The sequence below is a fragment of the Temnothorax longispinosus genome, chromosome 9 (assembly GCF_030848805.1).
Source record: "Temnothorax longispinosus isolate EJ_2023e chromosome 9, Tlon_JGU_v1, whole genome shotgun sequence".
NCBI classification, from domain to species: Eukaryota; Metazoa; Arthropoda; class Insecta; order Hymenoptera; family Formicidae; genus Temnothorax; species Temnothorax longispinosus.
Window position 1 is genome coordinate 16,785,861 of NC_092366.1, and position 18,496 is coordinate 16,804,356.

General features: G+C 43.8%; 1 protein-coding gene across 2 annotated transcripts in view; it reads right to left on the reverse strand.

The window, feature by feature from the left end:
• LOC139819314 (neural cell adhesion molecule 2) overlaps window positions 1–14,924 on the reverse strand; it is a 31,717-nt gene extending 16,793 nt beyond the window's left edge. Inside the window, exons 1-2 of one of the 2 annotated variants that reach the window (XM_071788556.1) lie at window positions 14,462–14,924; window positions 13,279–14,318 (exon numbers count right to left, since the gene is read on the reverse strand). In XM_071788556.1, coding sequence (XP_071644657.1) covers window positions 13,279–13,360 — 82 coding nt within the window. In that variant the 5' untranslated portion in view covers window positions 13,361–14,318; window positions 14,462–14,924. Of the gene's footprint in view, window positions 1–13,278 lie in introns of both variants that reach the window. The other variant, XM_071788557.1, reaches the window with a different exon arrangement.
• Window positions 14,925–18,496: the final 3,572 nt, after the last annotated feature.

Sequence of the window (18,496 nt, forward strand, 5' to 3'; positions counted from 1 at the left end):
ATAAAAATAGACATCAGTAAAATATATCTAACAAGAGGTATTTACCGTATTGACGTGCGTCTGAAGAGAACGGAATGATATAATCGTCGAAATACATGAAAGTGAAATATTTAACGAATAAATTGCACACTAAGCGTCTACGCGTGAATTACGTTCGCGCTTCTTGCAAGGACAAGGCGCAGCGGTGCATCACATTTAGGGACGTTTTTACAAATCAAATTACTGCGCAACGCCGTATATAGTTCGACACGTGCATATGCATCGTAACGTGACACTTCCACCGCAGAGGCAATTACGTTTTGCTCGCTCCCGAGTCCCGAAAATTCGGCACGCCGGCGTAATCCCTGAAATTACGTGCCGCGAAATAGTAGCGACGTCGCCTTCGTTAGAAATAATCCGCCGTGTCGGAGGCAGGAGAGCCTGGCACAATCTAACGGACCCGAATTGTCAATTCCAGCCATACGCTGCCTCTACATTCGACATTATACACGGCATTGTATACACTGCGGCTATGTTTGTCCAATGTGATAGCTGCTGGCCGAGAGAATCGTTGGAGCAAGGTAGCGCATGTTTTATACACACTTGATTGAACTTTTATTTGTCTTAACGAAAATTGCGTTTTATTCAAGAACGAAAAGCTATTTTTTTAATTCTTCATTGGTAAACTCGTGGCGCGTACAAATATAAACGGCAACTTCGGCTATGCCGTACAATGTTAAATGCAACGCAAATATTAAATATATCTGCACTTACAAAATTAAAGTTGTATGTAACTCCGTAATAATAATGACAACCGTCCATTACAAAATAACCGGTACGCGTCCGCACATACGCGTATCTTTACTCCTAACAATTTGCGCAGCGGTGCACCAGGCCACGTGTATGCGTATATACACGTATAATGGAGAGCTCGAGAAAACGAAGACTGCCGTAGAATGCAGAAGAAACGGCAGCGGGAATAAATTGGAAGGACGGGATACCGACGAGAATGCACGTAGAAATGCAAGGTGCAAAGTGCAGGCGAAGACCGAAGGTGGAGAGAAGATGGCGCGAGAAAGAGAGAGAGAGCCACCGAGAAGCGAGGAGAGTGGATTGTTATGCGGGATAGCGAATATATAGGGGCAACGGGGGGAAAGGAGGGCAAAGGAGGAAATAACTCCCTGGAGCAGGTGCGACAGAACCGGTCGCCGTCTCTGCGCCGCGCGGCGCCGTATTTACTCGCCATCAGATAGGCAGTAACCTTTCCACCTACCAGGCATTCAGGTTTCATCGAGCCGCATATAGGTATTTCCTCGCGGAGGCAAGGCGGAGCAGAAAAGAAATCCCCGTTGAGCGTCAGGCGTATCGTCAGGCGGATAAAGTATCGCCGGCGAGGGAGTGTCGCTAACCGCTCGGCGTTATAGAGAGATTCGTGGTGCATTATCGCGCGAGGGAGGAAAAACAAATATCTTTATCTCTCGCCCCATTTCGCTTTTGGTAGGATACTAATCACCCGGTTTTGACGACGTCGGTTAATTTTAATCGCAGTTTAACCGTTTCCTCGCAATTGAACGAGGATTAAAGTTAATTGATGCTGATGAAGCCGGCCCATGGAAATATGTATCTCGCCGGTATGTATTATAACTCCACTCGTCGTGATCGTCTTATTTCGAAATTAGTCTATCTCGCGAGAAGATCCTATATATCTTGTACGAATATAAGTCGCGTCTGTCGTCGCCGAGGCTAAAGATAAACCTAGCAAGATCCAGACGTCATTTCGTTGCATAATGAAAAGAGAATCAGATAGAAGTGGCACGAGCTCCTTTTCTTGGCCTTCGTGAACAAAGGAGCCCTGTCGCGAGGAAGCGTAGCCGGGCGTACCTACGATTGTTTCGAGGATCTTCAGCGATTCGGGCCGACCGAAAGGAATCCGCGCTACTTTCCGCGCTGCGATCGATGCCGGGCGACGGTGTTTCTTCCGTCCGGAACCGCGCGCGTTTGGTGGCCAAGAAGCGTATAAAGATCCGGGCATTAGAGTAGAGAGTAGCCCGACGCCCGACTAGGTTGGCTGGCTGTCCGACCGAATGAATCCAGATCCGCGGGATAAAACGAGAAAAGCGAGGCTCTGCTTTCTCTCCCCTCGCTTCTCCCGATTCCTCGCCATCGTCCGCGGTGGCGCGTTCGCGAAATCGCGCCATCATTTTCCTTTTTCCTCTCTTTTCTTCTCCCCCTCTTTTTCCTTCGCTCACTATTTTCCGTGTCCCTCTCCATATCTTCCCCGTATATGCCACCTCCTCCTCTTTTTCCTTCGGGACCTCGACGTTACTCCGGCCGGATTTCTTCCCATGGAAACGTTTCCAAGACAATCGGGGGACCACGGATAATCGCGCGAGCCAATCAGTCCCGCATTGAGTTCCGGGACTTTTCCCTTTGCGCCGTGCCGGGGCGCGGAGGAGCGAGGAACATATGAAAAGGAAAAGCGAGATAGACGGAGGAACAAAGTAAAGAGGCTCCGACGGGATTCTTTCGGCGGCGGACCGAAAGCAGCTTTTCCGAGTCACTTTTGGCGTTTCACGGAGGAGAGCGGATTATACGGGGAGGCGGCGCGGGGCGCGGATAAGGAACGAGATACGAGGATTAATAAGAAGACAATCGAGATCGCGTGGTATATCGTAAATAAAACGCAGGACTATATAGAGAGGCACGAGATCGCTGATAATTTTTTCGGCCGCAATTTCGCCGGTCGCAACGGCACGGCGAGCGCAGAAGGAGGTCAGCTGCATTAGCCCCCGATGGAGACTTATCGGGGCCGGCAATTCCAGTCGTAACGCTCCTTCACGGAATATTTTTCACCGCAATCATGCGATCTGCGTGCGATCAACATACGGCGATACCGCGCTCGTGAGAAAGCCATTAGTCGCGGCCGACGACATTCGCCACGGCCAAGAAAACGCGGACGCGATCTGTAATCTATGGATTATATGCGATTCAAATGAAATTACTCTATATCCGCGCGCGCGGGCGCGCGGATTGCCGACGTAACGGGGTTTCAGGGATTGCCAAGCGGAGTCGTAGCTCTTCGTGGAGCACTGCCTGATTGCCTATTAGTCTTCGCCGGCGGTTTTATTCAAACACGTGTCTGCCATAGATAGCTGTGTAACTGGATAAGCGTACGTCCGGGGTAATCAACAATTACCTGCCATCGAAACGGCATACGGGAGGAGAAGCGTCGATTTGCAAGCCTTAGTTTAGGAAATTCAACCAAACGTTCAGTTGCGCTTCTCCTTTGACGATCGGGAAGAGATAATCCTGTCGGGTAGCGATAGTGTTCGCACCGTCAGACGCGAATCTATCCCGTCTAATGCCCCCCCCCCCCTCTTTTTCCTGCTGTCACTTTTACTCGGGGGAAAAAAAGATTTCTCTTCGGTAAAGTGACTTTATCGCTCGGGCGGCGGCCGCGCGCGTTGAAATTCAGGAGCTCCCAAATAACTCCGGGCGAGAGATTATGATCAAAGAGGTCTCCCTTCCCCCGCGTGAGATCGTTTAAAGAACTTTCGGACTCGCGAGAGAAAGGTGGAAAGGGGAGGGGGGCGGGAGAGAGGAGTTTTACGGGAATTACGACTTAGCGCGCTTTGTAAGTAAGTAACAGCTCTTCGGTCGGCGAGGGGGTGGAGTCGCGGAAATGTAATTTGCCGCGAAACGTTCGCGTAAGGACGGGCTCCGCGCGCAGCTGCTCCCGAACGAATTCGCGTGTACGATATCGCCTTACTTACGCGCGCGCGAGGCGAGGGGTGGGCGAGAGGGATAGAGAGCAGGGACCGGAACGGGGACCAGAGAGCGGCAAATGCAAAGCAATAATGACATCATGTGCACGAGGCAGGTTCATAGGTCGGGCGTTTCTTGCTTTCTGTCTTTCGCCGCTATTGCCTCGCTTTTTGTCGGGGGTGACGCTCACCGGGGCATGCGCCACGCCCATATTGCATGTATCTATCGTTCCTGTTCTCCGCGAATCTCCGCGCGGTACATATCCTTTTTATTAAAGGATCTCCTTTATTAATTTTCCGCATACGTATTATATATACATATATAAGTAACTGCAGCGAGAGAGAGAGAGAGAGAGAAATTGTGCTCGCGCACACAGTGCGATTTAGCCTTTGATAAGCCGGTACCGTAAGCGTAATTTTATTGCGTTGCATGCGTATACCCTATTTATTGTACATTCGTATTCTACGTATACATCAAGTCAGACCAAAAATTATGATTACAGCGCTAAGGGAAGAACTTGAAGCTTTGTGGTAAGCGTGCCGTGATAAAAGCATAATACGACTAGACATTTACAAGGATCGATTCATTTAATCGAAAAGCCTACCATTTGGCGAACGGCCAAATAGAAAAGCCATGAAATGTACGTAACCCAGACATACTCTCCCCCTCTCCTCCACCCCAGAGAGGAGGGCAGAGAGCCGAGTCTTTAATAATTCATCAAGATTCCTGTGTAAAATTAGCGCTGTTAGTATTGAATAAATTTTGTCGGTCGTGCTGCGGCATTGTAACGTCGCCGTCGTTCTCCGCATTATTCTAATTAGCTATAGAATGCATACTCGGTACGTGCATAACGTAGCATAAATAATTGAAAACGCGGATGGTCGAGGCGTTTTATGCAGATGCTGCGCGGGGGCGCATCCCATCTTCTCTCTCGGGCGATTATTTTCAACGATTAACGTAGTCGGCGGACGTCGCGTGTAATATTTAATATTAATAATATCAAAAATCGTCGTTTACTTTCGCGAATAAGGTAAACTCTTGCGCGCGCGAGTAGGTATGTCGGGGGGGTTGCGCAAATAAATAAAACGATTATATTATTCGGCCGCTCCCTTTGGGACCCTCGCGCTCGCGCTCGTTATCGAACTCCCCCGGAGCAACGAGGGTTGTATTACGCGCGACAGATCGCTTATTGTGCATGCAAATCTCCGGCGTGTTCCGTTCACCGTGAGCATATTATAGACAGGCAAATAAATACGGCGTGTGATCCGCTGGATAATCAATAGTCGAAGCGGAAACATCGCCTGGTGAGAGAAGAGTCAACGCGCGCGGCTACGCACGATATCCGTGTCTTTCGCGATTCTCGAAACGCAACAAAGTGTATTGATTTAACGAAATTTCCAGAGGGGGTACTGATAATCGATGCTTTAAAGAATTTGGAAGTCGCATTTGTGATAACATCAAGACATTATCGAATGTTCGTTATTGATTCATTTCTGAGATTAAAAAGGACAATTGAGATGCAACTTTGTGCACAGAAAGGATATTTTTAAGCATCTAAAGACAAATGTGTCTGCTTGTTATTAAGATATTCTCAAAAAGATATGCTAATTTAACGACAGACAGCTTCTCGATAAATATCGTAAATACTTACTTTAAATAAAATCTCTTATTGTTAGAATGTATTTTAATCTTTTCATTCCCAAATTATTTAACAGTTTATTTAACAAAAATAAATTGTTTGTGCATGACAAAGTGCGATTTATAAAAACATTTTGATATTTTAAAAACGTATAAGGACTTTTCCACGTGTTATTTTTAATAACTATGTTGCAATTTACAAAGTTATTATACATAATAAAATTTTTTTACCTTTGGTAAATCCACTTAAAATATATTTAAAAAATTATAATTCTGCAAACTTTTGTTATATTTATAATAACCTTTATCATTGAATCGCATAACACGACATCAAATGAGAGACGATAATACTCTACGTTACCGAGAAGTTTTTAAACACATATTAAAATTTATGTTATCTATACAAGCGTAAAAACTTTACACTTTATTTATAAGGAATTAAACATATGTATATTCAATATGTGGTGTAAAATATAAACCACAGTTAATATTTTATTTTATGATTCGTAATACTAAAATATAACCATGTAGCTCTAGTGAAAGAACGAAAGGATTAACTATCATATTAACGCTGTTAATGATGAAAAATATATATTTAGCGTGTAATTAAAAAAAGAACGCGTATTACGCTCGAATTAAAAGAGTCCGCGGAAATGAGGCAAAATATCTGTAAAAACGGAACTTCTGACATTTTTTTTTAATTATAATTTTTTTCACAGAATAGTCCTATCGTCAGGAAAAAAAAACGGAGAAACGCATTAGTCACAGCTCGCTGGAGCCCGCGGAAAATTTTCGCCAGAAGGTTCTCCGTCCGCGTTACTAACAGGAAAGTTTGACTGGTCAGTCGGCCAGCTAGCCAAGCTAGCTGGCCAGCCAGCCAGCAAGCCAGGCAGCCAGCCGGCTGGCTACGGGGTCGTTCGTTAGCCAGGACTTTGAAATACCGCGGTTTCCTGTTTTTCTCGTGCTACACATATCGCCTAGCCGCGCCGACTTATTTCGCGCCGGCGTGCCCGACCGAACGTTGTACACCACACCATTGTGGAAATAGTTCCCGCGATGTTTCTCCCGCTCTTCTCGTTTCCCGTTTTTATTCTTCTTTCACTCTCCCTCTCTCTCTCTCTCTCTCTCTCTCTCTCTCTCTCTCTCTTTCTCTTTCTCTTTCTTTCTCTCTCTCTCTCTCTCTTCTCTTTTTCCTCTCTTTTCCCCCTTTTTTTCTATTCATTTTTTCCTCCCTCTCGGTTTTTGCCTCTCGCTTTTCAAGGCCGGATATCCTTCTCTTACGATTGAGTCATCCCCCCAGCTCACGGAGCTCTCGCTCTCCCGCTCTCCGCTTTCCATCGTCGCGGCCGCCGCTGGCTTTTCCTTTCTTTTCCGGCGTTGCGGTCGAAGCCGCCACGGCGCGGTGCGGCGCCGCCATTTACGCGAACATCCTCGATAATAAATCCCGTCGAGTGATTTACGAAGTATCCCCCTTCAGCCCCCCCTCGCGAGCGAGCACCCCGCGGACCGCCTTCCGGGCGTAACCCCCGTGCAGTTTGAAAATTAATAACGCTGACGACGATAGGCGCTGTAACGCGGCTTTTATGACTCTGCGATTGCGGAATTAAATATCGCGACAACGACAACGTACCGTCAGCGGCGCATCGGTATAATCATCGATTATTTCTACACATGTTCGCTTAGTAATTGTGCGAAAATTGCATATTTTCAGATCGCTGACATTAACAATTTTCCATGTAAAGTGATATCCATTTCTTCGTGAAAATATATTGTATCGCTACGACGCTTTATAATATTAATAATTGGCCACAGCACATAATATCAATTAATTATCGTTCATGACTTCACAATACGATAAAAAATTGTAATTGTATAATTAGCTGAATACTTTCTGAAAAGGATTAAATATCTAGGAATATATATACATATATAGAATATAAAGGAGAGAGAAAAAGGGAGAGATTTTGATAGAGAAAACATTACTTATCAAATGCGACTAAAATTCAAAAAGCGGAGACAACCTCTGAATGGACGTTATTTATCGGGGACGAAATGCGACTTCATATCAAATCGACGTTGCGCGCATACGCTGATTACACGTCGTAAAAGATAAAAAGGGACACGATAAAAGGATTAATATTATGCATGCGCCTTTTGTTAAACGTCATTACGAAATGCAGCAAGAAGTAATATGCGAGGCGGAAAATGACATCGTCTGGGCCTTTACGAGCCAGGATGCGAGAGAATCGTGATATCGAGGAGGATGATATGATCCTGCATTACAAACAGAAACTGTTACGACATTGGTGCGCGCGCGGGGGACATAAACGCAATGGCACGGAAACGAGAGGCTGCAACGCGGAATTTCGACGCGGCGAAAACTCGTTGAGCGCGAAAGAGTGGCTCTGATAGCTCGGAACTTTTATTAAAATCTACCAACGCCTCTTGCGCAACTTCTGCCTAATATCGATATCTCGATAATTTCACGTGTTATTTTCGCGAGGTTAAGCTATTGCATATTTTCACAGACCGTGCTCCAAATTCTAACGTTGGTCGTGGGATTTTTTTCCCCCGACCACGATAAACGTGGCTATCTCGGCAAAAGTAATATCGTAATTCTCAATTGGAAAGTCGATAAAAATTAAGTTTAAAAATTAAGTTTGTAGTAAAGAATTAATACTGTAGAGATATCAATACTACAAAATTAAGAATTGCAAATCAGCACAGCATTTTAGTTTTAGCTAATAATATTTTAATCTATTTAGAGAGCATGTATATTTTACTAAAATTTTCAGCCGATTTGTTGATATTCATTAACTGCTGAATAAGTGTCAGAGAACCATTTTTGGTTTGGCAGATTATAGCTCGCTTATAATTCTAATCGTTTATAATTGAGAGACTCCATATATATTTCGTCCTTTTTAAGAGAAAATTGACTCTGAATTGCTCAGAGAATGTGCGAGTGAAGTTTGTTGGCCACGTCATGGTGCGCCTTTTATGCGCATGATGAATGACTCCGTAACGACGCGTCAATATCGAAATAAAACCCCCGCATCCTTTCCAGCTCGTTCCCTATTACGTATGATCGGGATAAAAAAAAACGCACTTCTGTAACGCCGGTTTCCCTACGCGCGGCAAAATTGCACGGTAAAATCGCGGCTCTAAGCGAAAAGAGGAGAAAAGCGTGTATATAGGGGGTCGAACAATACGTCCCTCCCGTACCAAAAGTACGCCTTCCCCGACTCGACGGCGTCACGTACCGACTGCAATTGCATCGCGACTTCCGAATAGGCGACGAACGTGCGCACCACCCGCGCCGGGGTGTGTGTACCCCGAGATAAACCCGGGTAAGGCGCCGTCGTGCGGATACATTATCCACGCGGAGCTTCCTGTTATCTCGAGTCACCGATCGTTACCGTGTATTTCGCGGCGGACGTTGAAGCCTATTTTTTTTCTCTCTCATTTTCCTCTTATTTTTTCCCCTCCGATCTGTCCTTGTCTCTTCCTATTTCTCCTCCGGCGACGTAGACGCGGATGACATCCCGACGGGGGGGACGACTGCGCTTTCTCGATTCCCACGACGCCCTCGTTCTCTTCCGTACCGTCACGCCGCTCCGCGACCGACGCCGCGGGCTGTAATTGCAGTTTCCTTTTATTTCGAGTCCGCGCAACGCTCGCGGAATACTACTGGTTTAACCGTGCTTTATAAACTTCACTGCGTCTTCTTACAGCCCCGATATGAAACTCGAGCCCGAGGGGGAGGGTTGTCCGCGACCACGGCCGCGAGCAGCGCGGGCGGCGCGAGACCGCGCGCCGGCGAAAGAATTTTAAGTTTCCATCGAACGAAGTTGCACTCCCGCGGAATTTCAATATCTTCGCCCGTAATGGACCGTTACTGTACGCATTACGCTCCATTACGAACACGCGGTTCACCGCGAGGAGATCTGTAGTCGTTTAAGCGCATTCGACGCGTTGCCTCGAATGGTGGTGCAACGTATACACCCTTATGACTTCGAAGAAAATAAATCTTAAAATACGTAGCGAGTATAAACGCTTGCTTGAAACAATTTGAAAAATAAAAAATTCGTATATTATATATTTTTTTTATTTTTTTAACCAATTTTTCATATTATTTTTTATTATTTTGATTTTCACGTTATTGTAATCACAAATCCAAACGGATCTAAAAAATAAACGAAATGAAAAGAGAATAACGAGTCATCGTGTCTTTTATAATTGTCACGTGCGCAATCAAAGTTTGTTAAGTCAATTTAGTCATTGCGCGGTTATCCGTGATTTACGGGAAACCTTCCGTGAAACAATGTGTCTCAATGTGCAATGTGCATATACATAGAAATGAATGCTCTCGCGGGTCACCGCGATGCTTCTATGGTTTTTACATATTTCAGACAAATGGTACTATTTCTCGTTTGTAATTGCAATGTACAAAATTTAGCAGTAGCTCGCATTTACGAACTATTGCCTCTCAAGTAACTTTTGTAGAGATCGTTAAAGGTAATAATAATGACAATAACTTTATTGATTGTGATGTATAACACAATAGAAAACAATAGTGAACCAGATAACGCAAGTTGCAGAGAAAAAGCGAGACTATAAATAATATGCTTAATTGTGAATCGTATATCGCCGGGATTCTTTCCAATGGGAAATTCTAAATATTTTCTCGGTAATCGCTTTAAGCACTCGCCTTTTAATCTCCATTATTAAAACAAGCGAAGATTAGAACTATACCAACTTTTAACTTAAACTTTTGCCACTACTTTTGCTACAACGCTACGCGCATACATGTATGCACGTGGCGTATAATGTGTACAACTGGGAGTCCGCGCACTTTCATAATTTGCTTTACTGTCAGCAATACAATGTGTAAAGTCGCCGGCTATGATACGGCAAACGACGGGCACGATATATGTACGGATAGCGTTTGATGCCGCTGATCGTAATCTATACAGTTTAACGATCGAGTGAAAATTTTATGTTCTACGTACCGCGGCAATTGAAGTATAGATAAGGTAACGCTACTGCAAACCGTTCCACATACCTATTAACTTTACAATCGTTCCACTTTGGCGTAATCGGCGTTTAAACCATGACAAGGACGTTGCGTCGATGGATGCTGCTAAACCCTTCATTAAAATCTCATGCGCAGTCTTCGACTATATCACCGTTTTTGCTTTATTTCCCTATAATGAACAACTTGGAAACCCTTGACCAGTTTAAGTAACAAGTGGTACAAAACTTTAACGTGACTTGGAAGTTTAGCCGCACGATTAAATCTGATTCGTCACAAGAGCGAAACAGATATTTTCAAGAGTATAAAATGAGTGAGGATAAAAATCTATCTCAGGGTAAGACGGATTTAAGAGAAGTTTGAAATATAAATTATAAACCAAAAGCTAACAGAACGCGGTGGAATAACGGTGACTTTCATATATCTCTATAACTGACAAGAATTGTGTAAAACAATCGAAGCCGTAAATTTGTGCGAATCCACGCATCGACGCTATACATGAATTGTGGGGTACATTCTTTATTATTGAATTCTCTCTTTCTTTGACGACGCGTTTCGCGCGCAACCGTTTTGTTTACAAAAAAAAATCCCAACGAAATAATTTTACTATATATACTCGCATGCTGTGTTTTTCCCCAAACTCGTGTGTTCCCCGACCTATACGGTCCCCTCCCAGCGACATTCAATTCCGAACAGAACAGCCGTATGTACGGCGTACAAACCATTATGCATTTGTGTGCGCGCGTTACACGCCGGGGGTCCATCGTTGGTTCCTGATATACACGAGAATTCGCGGGGCATGGGGTGAGAGGGCAATGAGGGTCAGGGGGGGAGGGAAGGGTGCACATACAGCGGCTTTGATTTTCAGCCCACGATACGCTACTGCCAATTATTCAGCGTACATGTTGGCCCATTGTGAATCTGTCGAGAGATGGCGGTCGATTACTGCATCCGAAGTGGAGCCGTTATGTCAATTTGCATAATGCATCGATTAAATAAACGGGTTGCGGTCCTGTCCGATGTCGTGGAGCACGACGGTGGCGAAGGGCGCGTCCCCCTCCCCCCCCGCCAACGCCGCCGTCGTCCGCAAAACAACTATTGACAGGCGGCGAATTCTCGACGCCGTTCACGTCCTGTGCGTACGTCAAAATTAATGTACGTTCCGCCCCCTTGCCCCCCCCCCCACCCTCCCTCCCCCTCATCTTTTTCCGGCGCTCGCGCGCACGCGACACGTCACATCACGCACGATAACGATTATGAGGTTGTCGCCGATGTCGCTACGATGACGGTCCCGCTAAAACTTGTCCTTCGCCATTAATTAGCGGCGTAAATCGCGGCCTGAAATTCCATCGTGTCCTTTTACCCCGTGCCCGTGTCGTAAATCAAAACGCATCATTTGTCACTTGCGCGCATCGGCCTGTCCCCCCGGTACGTAAATGCCGAAATATATATATATATATATATCGGATCACCGAATAAATTGTCGTCTTGCTCGATTTAGTTTCGCGTTTAATGCCGCTATTTGCCCAAGCCGTTGTTGCATGATAATTGCGGCACGATCCGACGACGTGTTCCGCCGACGCCAATAATTCCAGACATTGGCGAAACGATTGCTAATCGTACAATTATTGTCCGCTCGTTTTATTGGCACATGCGATAAATATCCGCAGCGTCCCAAAAAACCAATACCATAATAATAAAATGATATTTTCTATCGGATACGGAGATAATTTTTCTTTAGCGGAATTTTTGGAACGTTCAATAATAATTGAACTTTACCCCGATTAAATATTGAATCCAAAAGTGTGAATAAAATAAAAATGGTAGATTTTTTCTTTCTCTCTGTCTCTTCTTTTTATCTGTAGTTAACTGATTAGATGAGCGTCTCGCTAGTATATTTTTTGTCTGATACGGAAAATATTCATTGTAATTTCCTTTTAGAGACACAGTCAGTGTCGTTGCAACCAACCGTGTTAATTAGTTCAATTATTATCATTTGATTAAGTTTTTACGGTATTATACTTATCAAAGTTCTCTATGCGCGACTACTAGACATTCGCGATAGGAATGAAGAGAAAGTTTCATCAGCTGCATAATTGTGCACGTTTGATATTTTCGTACTATCTAGCGTCACGTCAAATATATAAACAATAACTGTCTGACATTATTACAATCTCAATGCATTAATATTATCAGATACCTGCGATACAGATCTTTCAAACTTCTTTAATGAAAATTAAATTGATCATATCTTTTTCGATAGAATTGATCACAATTTTTTTCAGTTTTAATTCTCTGCATCAAATATTTTATTCAGTTGCTGGCTAATCAACATAAAAATCTTACTAAGAGAAACCAGCTGTCCGTCATTTGTGTCCCTGCTACGTATTTCCTCACATTTGCTAGTTCATTATCCTGACGTTGTGATATGGAAAATCGATACCTATACGAGCATCGATATGAGCGATCCTAATGCAAGCGCGTAAATATTTTCACTATGTTGAAAGCAGGCGAATATTGCAAGCGTAAACATTTTCCCGGTTACCTGCGAAAGCGACGTACATACAAAATACTTAGCCTTAAACGTGTGCCGGCGTGCATAAGCGATGACGGAAGTTTCGTAGAAACATAAACTGAAGACTGAAAGGAAGAAGCCTTACATAACAAGAATAGAAAAGTACCGATCGATCCGAACCAATTATTTGTTTTCACCAATCCCATTAGCGAACGCAAACAGACGAAGAGAGAGAGAGAGAGAGAGAGAGAGATAGCGAAACTCTTTCGCAATTATACATTATATTTTACTCCTCTTTCCGCGTCCCTATCCCTCTGCCAGGAAACCCCCAAGTTTTTCATTCACTTACGTGGCTCGTCGACGTCGCCGAGCAGAACTTCCGCTACGACGAACCGGGCCAGCAAGCTCATCAGCAAAAGCATCCTCTCCATTGTAAGCGGAATGAATCCTTGCCTCCACCTCTTCCTCCTCCTCCTCCACCCCCTCGTGCAGGTACACCGTTCTCCTTCTTAAATCCCGTGCTTAAGTGGGAGCCGACGCGGCTGATAACTTTCAATGAAGACGAGAGCGATCCCCCGGTGATCCGTCAGGTCATCCGGAATCTCGGTTCTAACGGGCGCATCTCGTCATAAGACGCGGCAGACGACGGAGGAGATCCGTCGCATCGATCCTGACCCCCTGGTCGGCGAAAGAGAGAGAGAGAGAAAGAGAGCCGGTCCTCCGGCGTCCGATTTTTACCGGCGACGACCCCCGATAAAACGTCCGATGTACACTTTTAACGGTAACGAGCGGGGGCGACGGCGGGGCGGTCGCGACCTGCGCTTTGAGAGGAGGCTTAAGTGCAGTTGACGGAGCACGCGAGGCACTTCGCCGGCAGATTCCCGACATAAAACTGCGGGATTATAAGTAAGTCGCCGTAACTTCTTAAGGGCTCCGCGCGCGATTACGCGCGTTATTTATGTACGCAAACTCTCTCTCTCTCTCTCCCTCGAACGTCGTCTAACGGGGTTACTCGATCGGGTAATAGTACATCCTTGCACAGTCTATTGGCGTTCATTTCATACACCACTAAGTCTCACACGCGCGCACGCGAAACCACCCATCCCACGTCTCTTCTCCGTCATCGCTCGGCGGATATAATGACGTAATGATGTTTTCGAGAAACGTGGGACGGAAAAATCGATATCCAAGCTTATAGATGACTCCCGCGGTTCGTCGTGGTCGCGCGATCACGGGTCGAGCGTTAACGCGGGCGTTTTAGTTAGCACGCCGCCGTACGCCACGCACGAAAAACATTTTCACGTTGTTCGCACCTTGGTATATCGGGATTACCGCCCACCCTCGTCCTCGTGCATCCTTCGTCCTCCGCAGAATTCACGCCACGCCGCTCTTAATAATTACAGCGCGAAGGTATGAGCGATTAGGCGGCGAACGCCGAAGCGTTGGCATCTCCCATTACGTCGGATCGATCGGCAGACTTCAATCGATCCGACGCGTGATTTCAGGTACAAGTGCGGAAATTTATCGATCACCTGGGGAGAGTCGTCTGTGGGGCTCACATATACGTATTATCTGTTCTGTCGCGAAAATATTCTCTCATTCTCTTCTCGAGGGAGAAGGAATTCCTGTCCCCGGCCGCGTAATTCCGCTGATGCCAGATCGCGATACTTAGGGTCAGCGGCCGACGACGGTGGCGAGAACTCGTGCCGAGTTCCCTCTGGGACACGTCTGTAGAGCCACCGCCGCGTGAGGGTGGTCCCGTCTCTCACCCGCTGTCGTGGGAAGCCACTTTCACCTGTCGCGCATGGATCCCGCTTCCGATCCCGACGATCGACATCCGGATCACGCGCGGGGGCGATCAGCGATCTCGGAGATAATCCAATCGGCGAGGTTCCCCAAACCTCGGAGGTGGTCCTCTCAGAGGGAAACGCGGAACCCCCTGCTCAAGGTGGAAGGCGCGCTCACTGCTGCGTTGCGGCAGGCCTACTGACGGTGCCGTCGTAGCTTTCGGCTCGGCTCGGCGCGACTCGTGCGGCTCCGTCACCCTCCGGTGCGGCGGCGGCCGCTTAAAGCGCCCGCCGATCACTTTTCATCCCCTTTCGCGCCCGCGCCCGCGCCCGGCATCGTCCTACTCCACTGCGCCGCATCCCTCCTTTCGGACTGCCCGGTGCACTTCGCGAATCGGGGGTGAACGTTAGAAAACGACTGCTGTCTCGCGAAAAAACGCTGAGACCGCGGGAACGATACGGAACAAAGGGGAACGCGGGTCGTTTGTGTTTAGCTTGTAGCTCGGGAACGTGAGAAATAAAGGTTAATGACTCGAGGAAGTAATCCGCGCCGGCCAACGACGAGCGAAGAAAGTCTTGAAGTGCTACGGATAGAATTACGAAAGTATATGGAAATTTAGAAGGATTTTACCCGTATAGACTCAAGTCCCGGCCTAATGTCACGAATAAATTAAGGAATTATTATTACTCCCCCATTTCGAGTAGAATTTTATGTTTTTAAAATTAGTTGGCTGATGAAAGCACAGTGTGCAGAAACGTACCAACATTGTATTTAAGATATTCCAACATTGTATGATGTTAAGATATTAATTTTGAATTATATTATTCGTTATTGCTCGTCAGTGGCCGTATTTACTCTTGATTTTTGTTATATACACACGAGCGTGTTATTTAGAATTTAATAATCTTTGTTTTTAAAGGGATACATATGTAACTTTAACTTTCCTTCTTTAATATCCAAGACTCGATATCGCCTTTCGAAGCGTTGCATAATTATTTCCTGAATGCGAGAACGAGCAATTCTTTGCCATGTGGTGTTAAAAGGGGGTTTATGTCAAATACACGTGGGCACAGATGGATATTACGTGCAATACAAAGCATTTTGTAACTCTCTGCGTTTCACGCAAAATGACAACTGCTGCGCGACCTAGGACCGTCAAAATGCCGCGGTTTGCTGCGTCCTGTGCGTCTGACCGACCACGTCCACGACTACTTCGCGCCTCTCCCTTTCTCTCTCGATCGACTAAAACTATACTTGCGTGTTATGCGAACTTCAGAGAGAAAATATTGGAAGAAAGTATTATTTAAACAGAGGAACAAATTGTTTTAGAAATAAGAAGGCCACTAAATCTAATTCTATAATATAAAGTGTTATACTTTTTGACATTATCTACAATAGACGTACGTCATTTCAGACTCGATCGACAATAATTCTGAACTTCTACTTATATTGACCGAGAGAAAATTGAATTGATATAAATATTGGATAAAAAAGCGAAAAATATAAAGAAATGGAATATCGTGTAGAATATATATCTATAACATTATTCATATTGTTGAACATAATAAATAGCGAACGAATGCGTTCGTTTAAATGATTATTAAAAAACAAGAACAATAAGATAGCAATTAATTAACATAAAAAATATATACGTTTTATATAAATAAAATTCAACAATCAGAATATGTGGCCGCGAATTCCTTTTTTTTTATTATTACATTCCTACCAATTAATCCCTCATATCCACGCGTATACGCTGCACGCAGTTTTTTTTTGCGTGTATTTTGCGTTGCAGTGCAATAAAAAAAATTCAAGAAAAATGACAACTGTCAATGCATAAAAGCGCGAGTATTAAAAACTAAAAATTGAATTACAGAACAAGCCGGATTTAATTCGTGCACCCCGCGGGCAGTGAAAGTGATTTACGTGTACGTCGGCTAACCGAAAAAAATTACACATGTGTACACGCGTGAAGCGCATGCATTGCATTGGGCACGGACATTTGAAATTCGAGAACATAACTGGAAAAACGTAAAACGTTAACTCTTTGTCAGCTGTCTCTTTTATCTTTATTTAAAAATTTTATAAAATTTGTATCGAAACAATCCTAAAATGGCTCAATTCCGAAATTGCCTCTCCCCCGCGCCGTGTCAATAAAATTTCCCCTCCAAAAATATCTTCTTTTGAGCAGAGCGAGCTTGCAATTGTGCAATAACGCTTAACCTTATGTTTATACACGCAACACGCAACTTGTATTGAGTAGTCATGCCAGCTATCCACGTTTGCCATAATTATTAGTATTCGCTAATAGCGCAGGTGCGCAAAGTGTACTCACATTAAGGTGTACTCAGGACGAAAGTTTATTGCTTCCGCAACAAGTTTCTAGAACGCCATTGTAGAACGATGATTCGCTCGAGATATTACACTTGCCAAAATGAGAATAGTCCGAAATACCCGAATATTATCTCAGTACTACAGCGAAATATTGCTATTTATCTCATGTATACAATATAATATGCTTATATGTGCACGATTGAAGATAAATAGCTTATTTATAGTTATTTCTGGGTTTCACTAAACCAGCAATGAATATTTAGTGGAAGAAGAAATGTAAACGTTACATTAGCATTTAAAATTTATAAGACTAGATCTGTAACACTGATAGCCATATTAAAATATTACTGTACATATCTCCGTAATTAACACAAAGAGAGTGCATGCTATTTATAAAATTTTTAGCATCTATAATTAATTAGCAAAGGTATGGCAATATCTCAGATTAATCTAGTATTAACCAATTTTAGGTATATTCTAATAAACGCACGTAGGACTGAAAGCGAGGCTGATAACCTAGTTAGATAAGCAGCAAGAAGAAAATAAATCTTTGATAAGGATATTTTTGTAAGCGCCAGGTCTTTTTCGTTAATAAAAGAATTGAGAGAAAGAATAAATCTCTATTAATAAGAAAACCTTTCTATTTTGTCGTAGACTTTTATTAAGTAATTATTTATTGTTACCTTTTGGAATATAATTCCTTTGTTAGAAGTTATATAAAATCAAAATAATTGGTAGTGGAATCGAGACCTCTTCACACCGTGGACTTTCCAATAGGTGTATTTTGCGGTGATATAATAGTACGCATCGTTAATTCCCTTTTAGCAGCAACGAAATTTAATTATTAATTTTTATCCGAAAAATGACGTAATAGTCGCTACAAAATTGCGCTCTCAGATCGCTATCGTTAAGATTCTAAATTCGGTTACTATGCATAGTATGCATATTTGCTCTTGTAAAACTTTAAAGTCGGACTTTATCAACCATTATCTTTATCTTACATAAAACAGGTGCGATACGGTGAAAAAATACACTATTTGAAATTATTTTGGCGCAACTTATGCGAAATATCCAACATTGTTTTTACCGCAGTGTTGAAAGAAAACATTTCCGTGTTTTCTTCTATTATCTTTATCACTGCAAAATCAATATTAACATTGAATGTAGATGTTAAAAACAATATCAAACATTGACATTCTTTAAGCAACAGATATCAAGAAGCACGGTACGCACAACGAGATATGATAATATAGATAATATATCTCCTTATCTTAAAATATTTCGTTGACATGGAAAAGTGTTTAGTAAATGTTTGTAAACACATTAACAGTTTACTCGTCTCAAGAACTAATATAACAGCACAATGTCAAAATAAAGAATATATTGTTTTTTTTAAATTATATTAATTAATTAAAACTTCGCTCTAATAATTACACTTTTATTGT